Raw genomic sequence first — 12,599 nt, 5'->3', positions numbered from 1 at the left:
AAATGAGTGTGATTCTTCCTCCTGATGTCTCACAGCATTGGAGATGGCACAACTAACTTTTTGGATAAAAGTGTTTGGACTTTAACGGGAAAAACTCAAACAGTTTTATATTTGTGTTAGTTAGTTTTTTTCCGTCTGATTGCCAAGACTTGAGACAACAATATATATATTATATACGTAGATCCATGCCACATCCCTGCAGCCTGTATATCCTGATAGCCCGGGTTCTCCTGAACATATTGATGTCTATAACTTGATTTTGATTTACAGGTTTGAGGTTTTGCAAGCATGGAAAAACTGAATTAGACCTGCGGTGGTTAACTCCCTTTCCATTTCCAGGCACCTGGTCAGGCTGCCCTATGTTGATGGCAGCAGAGTTGGAGTGTATGGCAAGGTAACGTAGCCTCTGTTTATAATAAACAGTAAAACCCACATGAAATGGAAACCGTTTCAAAGCAGCCGTGCTCTCTGTGTTGCAGGCATACGGAGGATTTCTTGCCTCTCTCCTGCTCCTCTCCCACAGCTCCATGTTCCAGTGTGGCATCGCAGTCGCTCCCATAACCAACTGGAGACTCTATGGTATCACACAGTGATAGAATATCATACATACTTACAGCTTTACAATGGTTCTGCTGCATGATGAAGCATGCACAAGTTGAAGGAGCTGATGGGATAGCATTGCACTGGAAATGTACTCCGTGCAATTTAATGTGACAAATAAAATTGATTGATTGATTGATTGATTGATTCGAAGTGTTGGCTTATCCAATTATTGTATGTTTGGTGATCAATGTTGAGCAAAGACTGTCTATACGGATGGACGATGCATCTCCACTTCCTCCTGCTGAACAAAAGAGAAGTAAAAATATCCCGGATATGGGCCGGACATCCTGTAAGTTTGGAGCCACAGCCTGAGCAGTAGTGATTGGTTGGTGGAGCCACTGTGTAGAAGTCCCGCCCATGAAGCCGCCTACCCAATCGGGTTTTAGTCATAGCTGTCAATCATGACCTTTTACCCTGTTTTTATAGGATCAAATAACTAGTTAAAACAGAAGATAAATGTCAGAAAAATGACATTCTGAAAAAAGACAACGTTAGTGTGATAATACCATCTCAATATGCACTTTTTTTTCAAATTTTGGTTTTTGCCTTCATTCATACATTCTATGCATAAACCCCTGACTCCGGCATACATCAGATGTAAGCTAAACGTCTGGAATAGTCATGGTGATGGGATCTGATCCACAAAACAACACCAACCAACTGCTCCAAAGAGTAAAAAAAAAAAAACTAAGAAAGCTAATAATCATCAATGGCATGTTCTATTTGTCACAATGTCCCATGTTAAGTGAAGAAGTACAGTGTGTTGAAAGGCATTGACAGCAGTGTTGTGAATTCAAACTGCTAAGACTCACAATATCTCTGTTTCCTTATCACACAGGGTCAGCCCACGCTGAGAAATACTTTGGCTCCGCAGTGAAAGAAGATCACAGATACCAAGTAGGAACACGCCATTATTTTCACAACAGCAATAGTTGATTAGGTGGAGGAAACTGCTAGAATACATGCTCGTTCTTCTCGCTGTTTAAACTGAATATGCTTAGAGCTTCTTGGTGACACGGTGTTATTAACACTGTTTCCCTCTCCTGACTGCAAACTCGTCACAGTTTATTAAACAATTTTATCAACATGTAAATGAGACACAGGAGCCGATTTATGGGTGCAACCAGCAGGAATCGCGAGGTCTTTAGAGCAAGTTTTAAACCTCACCTGTTACTTTCATTCTTTGAGGGGCATTGTGCAGAGAGGCCGGGGGAAGTGGAGCCCAGAATCTGACAGAGTGGTGATCATTGTCCTCACAGCCTGTCACTTTTCTGTTCTCATTTCTCTGAAAGTGCAAAATGCAGAGAAGACAGTACTTATGCATTATTAGGTTCAGGGCCGCATAGAGTGGCAAGATGTGAACACGTATCTACAGCTAAAGAAAGAGGCTGTCTTTTACTGTTGTTAGGAGTGAAATGCAGGCGTTAAATGGCAACACGGTGTACATAATAACGGTTGCACGTGGTCACTCACTGCTAAATGATGACATTAAACAATTATAAATTAATGGCCTCATCTGTCACCCGGGTCAACGCAGTTGTTAATTTCCCGGTCCAGCGCCCACGTCGTTTACATAGCAAATGCACCTGCTCCCATCTGTGCTGGTCTTACAGGGAGGTGTGTTCAGGTGCATTCTGGTCGTATTCCTATCTCGAGGCAGCGGAAAGTGCTCGCACCATTGACCAAGAAGAACCCGGTCTACAGTCAATAACGCAGCATTTCATTGTTATTTTAACAGCACGTTGGTAAAACATACCTAGGCTTGTGAACAGTGAGCACACACTATACTTGTTACACACATGGGAAGGTGCAGCTGCAAACAACCATGCAAAAGAATACAAATAAAAAAATATTAGTAATTGGTAAATATTATATAGAGCAAATCTGACATCATAACAGCAATGTGCCAAGGTCCGAACGCGCCTGGCTTTTAACAGGAATGGGAGATGATGATTAATAAACTCAGTTTCCCTTCCAGATTCTGGGTCATCAGAAACCGATACGTTTTTTAGTTTGTCCTCACATTTGGATTTCACACAGGAGGAAATAAAACAAGAGGTGTAACTAGTAACATTAATCATGGCTGCCCTCCATGTAGTTGTGCCAGCTTCAGGTTGTGCTCATGCTGGCTCACGTTACAGTAATGGACCTGAGACATCGTAGATGTGAGTTATTACACCTGTCTGCTATTACATGTCCAAACATCTGCAGTGGAAAAAGGTCTATTGCAATGACAAAACATTTTGAATTTGCACCTCACTTCTTCTCCATCGCAACAGCATCTTCAGCTCATGGTGGTTTCAGTATTTGGAGCCATCTGCTGCACCAAACACCAAGTCTTTTTGGATAGAACATGCCTCAAAAGTTCATATCTTCTATTAATTTATCATATTAATGGTGACAAAAACATACAAAAACCTCATAAAGATATGCCATGGGACCTTTAAAAAATGTCAGCCATACAGTCCTTGTTGTTTAACTCGTTGTAACCGATCTTCCTCAAATATGTGACTTTATTTCCAACCTGCTATTATTGGTTAATTTGCTTAAACCTGATGAAGAGTACACATCCTGATGTTGCTTACCTTTAATTACGCTGATTGGTCTATGGAGGCTTATTTTACTGTTTCCTGTCCCCGGCAGATTTCCAGTCTGCTCAGTGACATCACATCCCCGAGTCCTCCGAACTTTCGTATAATCCACGGCACCGCGGATGGTGAGTATGGGCAGGTTTAGATAAATGAGTGTGGATGGATAGTTAGGTTTACTGCTAACCATGAAAACCTCTTGTTCTGGTGTTGTTTTATGAGGTTTTATTATGTGTGTCCAACAGCTTGTCAACATGTTTTTTTCTAGCCACTTCATGACATATTGGACTGCCTCTTTGCAGCAAATAATTAAAAAAAACACTACAAATACAAAGTGCTACGTTGATATGTACACGAAGTTTGAAATGTTTCCATTTGCATCATTCATAAGAATGTGTAGGGAGGGTTTTTACATGCAGAAACATGTAAATGCGCGCTAACAGTCTTTCTGTGTATAAAACCAATCACAATTTTAGTTTACAGCACAATAACTTCTTCATTTAACATTCTGAGCAAACCCCCTGGGCCACAGACTAAAGAAAATGACACCCCCAAACTAGCAGTCAGCCCCACAGGAACATCAACATATCACTTGGTTTATCAAACATATCACTTGGTTTATCAAACATATCACTTGGTTTATCAAAGACGCTAGCAGAGCAAATCAGTACAGAAAATAACCTCCACGTTTAACTATCAATGTTTAAAGGTGCCCCCCCACATGTATTTCATGACGTTATGGTAATGTCTGAAGTCCTACCATGGACTCTGTAACTTGGTTGCCTTGGTTACCTTGTTTCAAGCCATTCTAGCGTGGAATAGAAAGCCTGCAGGAAGACTCAGCTCCACTTGGACCAGGTCTCACTGAGCTAAGCTGCTTGACTCTGATTGGCTAACAGCTAGCCAATCAGTCCGGCGATCAGCATCCTTTACCCTGCTCATGAATATTAATGAGCTCAGGCAGAATGACATCAGATTGACCAGCTGATTGGTCTGTTTTCTCTTCTTATTTCTTTCCAGTGTCTAGAGCTGACATAGGAGGTAGCAGTTCATCTTCACATTCAACACATAACACACACACACACACACACACACACACACACACACACACACACACACACACACACACAAATATGGACCTAACTCATTTAAAAAAATGCAAGAAAAAATGGTTTTGTGCGGCAGGGCACCTCTACATGTTCTAGTTACAGCTGAAAATGACAACAGAAGACAACAAGTTTGCCGATTTCCATATCTGCACTTCAAATCCATGGTGATCTGGGAGCAGCCTCTAGTCCACTCAGTAGAGCGTGGGCCCTTATGTAGGCGGAGTCGATGCAGCAGCCAGGGTTTGAGTCCGACATGCAGCCCATACCCCATCTCCCACCTTTCCTGTCTATCCACTATCCCTATATAATAATAAAGGTAAAAAAACAACCCAAAATGTGACCAGTGGCCAACCCAGAAGTTATTGTTGTGTTGCACAACGTCACAGTGAAGAGAACTCCAGCCTTACAAAAGTGAGACTGCCGAGGATGCTTTAGAGGCGGTGATGTCGGTGTCTGAATTTAAGGCCTCCATTCCCACTCACGCCATGGCTCTTATTCACTGGGCTGAAGAGGTGATCCACAGTATCAGAGACCCGGTTGAGGATGGTCAGACAATGAGTTTGGTCTTTTGGTTGGTTGAATATGGCAATCCCAGACTTGACTTGCTGTTAACTACCTGGTCTCGACTATGTGGTCCCACTACATACACAATCTAATATCCCTTTCCATTGTTGCAATATATTACCTGCTGGGCACATGTTTTGACACAATAATCCATTTTACATGAAAATCAGAGCTGAGGAAGTGTGATGGACTGAGCAGCTGTTGTGTCAGGCTGGGAGGAGTTTTCAGTTTCATCGTTATCTCTTCTTTTTCAGCCTCTGTTCATTTCCAGCATTCTGCTGAGCTGGTCACACTGCTGTCTGCGTTGAATGTTAACTACACTCTCCAGGTAACGGCTGCCGTTTCCTCTCTCAATGCATTCACTTCATAACAACAAGAGGCCTCAGTGTTGTGTTTGTGGGGCAAATAAGCCACCCGCTGGGTCTTATGGTTTAACCCTTGTGTTGTCTTCCCGTTTACCATGAACTTTTCCTTCCAGGTCAAATTCTTCTATTTTTGTTGCTTTTTCTGATTAATTTGTCACTTTTTCCAGCTTTTGGTGCTTTTATAAAAATAACCTGAGTTGGTTTCATATTGGGTTTTATACTTTTTCTTGGAATTCATGGGCAACAAACCTTATTTTTATCAAATTATACATACGTTTTTAGTAAAAAACTGAGAAATTAAGAATTATTTTGACTAATAGTTAAGATCAGAGGATGTTGAGTGGATCTCAGATGGGTAGATGTCAAAGTTTAGTCCGGATACTGTTTGGAAACCATAAAAAAAAAATTCTATAAGCTTCAATAAAACAACAACAACAAATTCAATAAAAGTAATTATTAATTTTACCTGAAGCATGTTGTATGCAATCCTCCATGTTATTTTTTGGGGTCATTTGGTTGAAAGAAATCCACATTTTAAATATAAAACACTTTGAAACGGGTCAAGTCGACCCGAGGACAACACGAAGGTTAAAGAGGAACTAAAATTTGAAAACTTCCTGTCTAGGTCTTGGAAACAATATTATTTCCATCTTCCAAAAATTACTTTTAAGCTGTTAATGTGTGATATGAAAACACAGAGAATGGCTAGTTTGTTATCTTGCCATCTCATTGTTGGATCCGATAGATTCCTCATTTCAATCAATGTTTTTTCAATGTTTCACTATTTTATTCAGGAAAAGTTCTCGTACTGACACTTAAACACTTAAAGGACAATTCTGGTCGATTCCAGCACGTAGCTCTGTGGTCTGTAAATGTGGAGGTGTGTCAGTCTGTCACATCTCCAGCAGTCAGATTCACTGAGTTAACTGGGAAGGAATCACTGCACATGGGGGGGGGGGTACTTTTAATGACATTTTGAACATGTTTAGAGACTAAAAACACGTTTATAACTTGCCCTGTTAGAGCCTGTTGGGTGCTAACTCTAGCAGGAGGATAACTCGGTGTAGGCAGCACTGATTGGTTAGTTTTTCTCTCTACTGACACACCTCCACATTTACAAACTACTGAGCTACCTACTGGAATAGACAGAAATTCTCCTTTAAAATTTGATACCTTCGGGTTTTAAATGATTTGTGTAGTTTTGCAAAGTAGGTACTAAAATCCTGTATTGCAGTGTCACAATTAAAAGAACCATTTTGAAAGAAACCTTGGCCTAATCCAGACCTCCTGACTCGGAGTTAGATGTGACAGTGAATATGTAGCTGGAGCCAGCGGCCAGTTAGCTTAGCTTAGCCTGAAAAGCGGAAACAGCAACCACCTAGACTGGCTCTATATATAAATGTAACATAAACCGGGACCAGAAACTTCCTGAAGTCTCCGCTGGCTGCCCGCAAACTGCTAAGAACTGGCCTAGAAACACCAAACAGCGGGAACAAAAATGTCTTTGTTTTCATACTATTGTGTGTTTTTTTTTGTGTTAGTAGACCATTGGGGTACCATTGGACAGAGCCAGGCCAACTGTTCCCAGTCATTGTGCTAAGCTAAGCTAATTGGCTGCTGCTCCCAGCTACACAGCAGAGACACGAGAGTGATGACGTCCTTCCAACTCTCGACAAGATCATTAATACACAAAATGAGGGCTTTAAAAAGTACTTGTGATACTGCTGTGTGGTGTCACAAACATATTTGAAAAATTCAAATTAGGTTTTTTCAATGATACTCTTTCTGTTTCCTGTTGCCTAGATTTTCCCCGATGAAGGACACAACATGGCCGCCACCAAGAGCCAACACTACATGCTGCACTCAGTGCTCACCTTCTTCCAGCTCTGCTTCGAGGAACAGCAGGAAGTCCCCCCACCTAAAGAGGGGGACTAGCCTGCAGGGCCTCCTGGGAGGAGGGAGGAGCACCTGAGCCGACAAAGAGAAAGCGGGTCTTCCTGAAGGGCAGCTGTCTGTAAACCACCCCAAGAGTCCGAACCAGGCCCGGTATCATTTGGTTTTTCACGAGTCCAATGGCGAATCGGTACTTTTAAAACAACTCCGATTCCTGAGACGATTCTTGAAAAACTGAAAGATGAGTATTTTTTTAAATTGAAGACTATTTAAATTTAATAACAATATATTAACGTGTTAAAGTGCTTGCATATATAATTAGTAAGCCTAAGTTCTCTAACACACAACTACAACATTTACATCACAATAACTAAAAGTTACACTATTAACAAGCAACAACAAAATAAAAGTAGTGTGGGTATCTGAACCAGAGCCCAGAGGGAAAATCTGGTATTTTAAAAGTATCCTCCATGTTCTGTAGCTCGCCAGTGGCGGACTACAGAGGAAGTGGGATGTGTTTTCGTCTGTTTTGGAGCGACAGAGAGAAACATTTCAGTCGACACATTACCCCTCGTGTTGTCCTTGGGTCAAATTGACCCGCAAAAAATTTGGCCGTCAACATAAGTGCTGAAAATGTCAACATAAAAATTATTCTAATTGGAAAGAAAGACCAAAAAACATAAAAAAACGCACCCACAACGTTAAAAAAAGTGACAAAAATGTGGGAAAAAGTGATAATAATTGTGAAAAAACTCGATACTCGAAACTCGGAAACTCGGAAAAACTCGAAAACTTTGATGAAAACACAGCATTAGAGTTAAGTGGAACTGAAATGTGCGTCCTGGTCCGGTTTGATTCCTACCGGTTGCGCAGGTTTTGGGACCAGGACCCTGGTCAGCATGTGAGATCCGTGGCATTACGTTGATGATCCGGCTTTGGATTTGAAAAGATGATTGTATAGTCGCTGTATTCTACTGCTTCAGATTATACCTTCTGTTTGTAATGACTTTATTATACACCGAGTACAACTGTCAGGGAATTTAAAGAAGCTTGTATTTTTCACATTTAAGAGCATGATGTTTTGCTGACTGCTGTAATCAACTGTGAACATTTCTATTTGCTGCAAAAGGAACAATTTCACTTAACTCTGGAGATCATGTCCCTAACGAGGTTTCTGCAGGTGCCTTTACCTCATCACAGGCGTCACTGTTTCCCCCCCTCACATCCACCATAGTGTCTAATTACATAGTGAGGATTAAAGGTTGTAAACCCCGAGGGTTACCAGGGCAACCTGCATCTCCAGTACTGGTTGAGTGATTCCTCATTAGACTGAAAAACAATTGCCATGTGTTGACTTTAATCCCATCCATCATGTGAAACCTCCGACTCACTCGGTTTAACACTCATCTTCTTCTTATTTTAACATGAAAAACAGTAAAAAGAAGGTGAATGAACCGTAAACCTCGTACAGGCTGGCTTGCGTAGGGATTTATTTGGGGTTTTAAAAACAATCTATTAACAACAACTTCATAATCTATTTACAAATATTGTCTTTATCTCAATTTCAAACAATTAAGATAACATATATGTTGAGGGAATGCATCAGTCTCTACTAGAACACTATTAAACATGGAAGTGGGGTTCGTTTTTTGTCAATTTTTTTTATAATTCATGTTAAAAATCCACAATGGAAAAAACATAAGTGGTCATATCCAGAATAATGTTCTGAATTGAGTCAGGAATACATGTTTATGACAGGATGTGGTAAAGGCCGTTGATTTTCAACTTGTACCATTCTTCTTCTTGTAAAAATGTGGAATGGGTCAATTTGACCTGAATCCCATGAAAGGGTTAATGGTTTTATTTCAACCAAATCAGAGCAGTTAACGTTGGAACAGTGGACCGATGGACCACTCCCAAAAAAATATTGTTCCCTTTAGTCACTCGGATACAAAAGCACTGGAAGAAAGGGTAACCACGGTTACCACCGTATGTGGGCATATTTAACCCCCACTTTGGGTAACGGGTAGCAGGTTTTTTCCTTTCGTCGTTTAAATCCCACTTCAACATGTCAGCGTGAAGAGCTACTGAGAGTATGTAGCGTTAGCCCTATTTTTCTTTTTGTCAAATCGGCAGCATTAAAATAATAGTGGTTTAGATATTAGCAGTTTACTTTGTGCAATGGATGTCCAGACAACAACCACTGAACTACTTTGATACGGAAGGAACTTCAACTACAAGTTCTGAAGCGCCTTTTTCTTTGACTTCTCAGCAGATTCATTGATGTTCTGTATATTCCCATTATTAATCTGAGTTATGACTTAGAAGGGGGGCTCGCCCATGTCTGTTAAGTATATTAAAGTATTTTAGACTTCAGGGAGATCAGATTTTTAATGATGGATTCATGGAACTGTGTTCTTTTTCACAATAACACTGGATTATCCCCTGTTACATGTTTCGTTTAACATCCCACAACAATTGTGAAAAAGGGTTTCAAATGTACAAGAACATGAAGAACCTTAGCTTTTCTTACTACCAGTGTGTTCTGTACAGAGACTACTGTAACACTGTGTGATCACCGTGTTATTCCTTGAGTACGTAGCAGAGCTGATCCCTTTCTGACCACATGATCCTGTTTTACTTTCACTTCTGCGTCTGACTCTGTCATACACACTGACACATTTCTATGCTGAAATAAATTGTAAAACAAGACAGCGTTCCATCTGTGCGTTGCATTGTTTGCTGTTTTGCTGATATGACATGCCCAATCTTTGATGTGAAAGTGCCGATGGGTGTGGCCAGGTTGGTCCAGTGGTAGAGCGGGCGCACGTGTACCGAGAGGTTTATGCCTCGGCGCAGAGGTCCAGGGTTCGAATCTGACCTGTGACCGTTTCCTGCACGTCTTCCCTCCTTTCTCTCCTAACAATCCTGTCAAAAATAAAAGGCAGAAAAGCCCCAAAAAACAATCTGAAGAAAGAAAACAAAGGGCTGATGGTTCAGCGATGACGTATCCTGCAGCAGGGACCGAAAACCTCTGTCGTGGTCGTCGAGTCAAACTCACAGTCTGCTGCAACACTCTTCAAATGCCGCGTGCTGAAGTAGTCTTCTTTACACTGGGACGGTGCCTCTATCCTGCTGGAAGCTAAGAGGGGAACAAACAGTGACGCCTCGCACTCAACTTATGTTTGAACTAATTCAAGGTTGAGTCATAAAACATCACACACTGAGATATTCCATAATAACTGTCTCAGTCTTCAGGTGTTCACTCTCCCCTGAGGTGTGCATTGCCCTATCAAACATTTACACAATAATACAATTTAACATTTCAGCTGCAACATGAAAACAGTGTTCAACAACAAAGTGGTTTTGACTCTATAGAAAGTATCCTGTTAGCAACAACATTAGCGCATCCTGGTTCCTCTCTCCGGTTTAACATCTGGCCGAGGGACAGCAGGACGGCCATGACCTCGGAGCAGGTACAGTGCTGCTGCATGGGACCGTTGAGGTGACTGCAGATACATTTGCGAGCTGGATATTATGTTCAGCAGTTATGATGCTGCGTTGAAGGGAGGTGCCGTCCCGGCTCTGTTCCCGGGGTCGGGACCAGAACCAGAACCAGAACCAGGACCAGAGACGGTACGGACGACATCTGTGTCCCGACAGGTGACGGGACGTCAGCTCGGACAGCAGTGTGTCAACAGGTTTTATTAATTCATGTTTAAGCTCGCTACTAGTAAACGGCGTAGCATCTTATCAGCCGTGGAGAGTAAGTCTGCCTGTAGTGGAACGGTTGCCAATGACGACCAACAACGCTTGTCTTTTACTCTGACCCTTCACCGATCATCTCGCTGCAGTTTCACTAACTAGAAAGAGAGCAGGCGGCCATGTTTTACATCTAGCGGCTCACGTTCATCTCGGTGAGCTAGCAGGAGAACACAACAGACCACCTCCGTGTAGGCGGCTTTAAACCGTGCACAGGCTTCCCATGTCAGCTGTCAATCAAGCAGGTTACTGTAAACAACGTAAATAAATAGTTTTACTCAGACTATAAGAGACTTCCTTTAGACGACCTTTAGTTTTACTGAACCTGAGTTTCTTATTAAAGTTCTTTACAAACATTTTACAACAGTGTTGTACTTCAATACAACTATAAGGTACTCTTGATTGAGTACTTTCATTGTCTCCTACTTCCCTATTGTACATTTTAATTATCTATTTGTATAGCTGTAGTTATGTTGCATATTCATATTTATTATTCAAACATTATGAATAATCTGTGATGTATTTATGTGAAATAAGAGGAGACTTTATTCATCCGTTGGGGAAAAATTGAATAATGCCCATAATGTGTGTGAGATGAGGAAAAGTGTTAAGTTTTTAGGGTGTGAATAAGTAGGGAAGACATGGAAAGTTCTTGAAGTTTTGAACATTTCATGCACTAATTAGCTCATCTCAATTAGCTGTGTGCCTCCAGCTGCAATCAAAGGTTGCCATGGTGACGATAACTGCTGTGTGACTCCAGTTGCTTTCACAGAAACTGAAGCTGCTGCTCCCGTCTCAAACCCCTGCTTCCCAATAAAAAAACGGCTCCAACTGCCAAACTATTATCAAGAGGCAAGGCAAGGCAGTCTGTTGAAGTCTGTGTCCATTTTGGATTCATGGTGTCACGAGTGTGAGAACCGTAGCGGGTTAGAAAACGGTAGCGGTCTGCTTTAGTCTCAGTATCCATGGGAGTCGATCCAGCGGCTCCTGGGCGGTGCCGAAACCGCTTTGCTTCTACATGAAGAGTCAACACTGTGGGAAGTTTAAGAGAAAATGAGATCCCGCTCACAGTTAAACTGAAAAGCGGAGGTCTTTTTTACTAAGCTTCAAACTACATTAAATCTGACTTCATGTGCGCCCAGAGAGCAGCTGGTAGACCAGGTACCCATACGTAGAGGTCTGCTCCTGGACGAAGCGGTCCAGGGTTCAACTCCAACCTGCGGCACTTTGCTGCATGGCGCACCCCCTCCCCCCCCCCTCTCTCTCTCTCTCTCTCTCCTCCTTCTGTTCCTAAGATGAGTTTGATTTTTTCTCTCAAAGCACAACAGAAACTGAAAACTGAAAATATCAAAGTGTTGATAAGAGGCTCATCTGGGCTGAGGACTGTACATCTTCCAGATTAAAGAGTTTCGGTCCCTCAGCAGAGTTAACACTGCTCGGCCCTGATCAATGCATCCAGGCAGTGTTGAGGGAGGTAACTAAAAAAAAACATATTTTCATTTCTGTGTTGTAAGGCCATGACAGAATACCTGCACTGCTTAACCCTCATGTTGTCCTCATGCTGTCCTCATGTTGTCCTCATGTTGCCCTCATGTTGTCCTCATGTTGTCCTCATGTTGCCCTCATGTTGCCTTCACGTTGTCTTCATGTTGTCCTCATGTTGTCCTCATGTTGTCCTCATGTTGTCCTCATGTTGTCTTCATGTTGTCCCCATG

The 12,599-nt window shown here is 41.8% G+C and overlaps 1 protein-coding gene across 1 annotated transcript in view; it reads left to right on the top strand.

Moving 5' to 3' along the window:
• Window positions 1-7,652, top strand: part of LOC117952549 (inactive dipeptidyl peptidase 10-like) — a 103,670-nt gene extending 96,018 nt beyond the window's left edge. The window contains exons 21-26 of the mRNA XM_034884929.1: window positions 340-394; window positions 480-579; window positions 1,442-1,500; window positions 3,247-3,319; window positions 5,119-5,192; window positions 7,033-7,652. Of these exons, the coding sequence (XP_034740820.1) occupies window positions 340-394; window positions 480-579; window positions 1,442-1,500; window positions 3,247-3,319; window positions 5,119-5,192; window positions 7,033-7,164 (493 nt within the window). The 3' untranslated portion in view covers window positions 7,165-7,652. The remainder of the gene's footprint in view (window positions 1-339; window positions 395-479; window positions 580-1,441; window positions 1,501-3,246; window positions 3,320-5,118; window positions 5,193-7,032) is intronic.
• Window positions 7,653-12,599: the final 4,947 nt, after the last annotated feature.

This window comes from Etheostoma cragini, chromosome 11 (genome assembly GCF_013103735.1).
Source record: "Etheostoma cragini isolate CJK2018 chromosome 11, CSU_Ecrag_1.0, whole genome shotgun sequence".
NCBI lineage: Eukaryota > Metazoa > Chordata > Actinopteri > Perciformes > Percidae > Etheostoma > Etheostoma cragini.
This window is presented reverse-complemented; position numbering and strand designations above follow the sequence as displayed.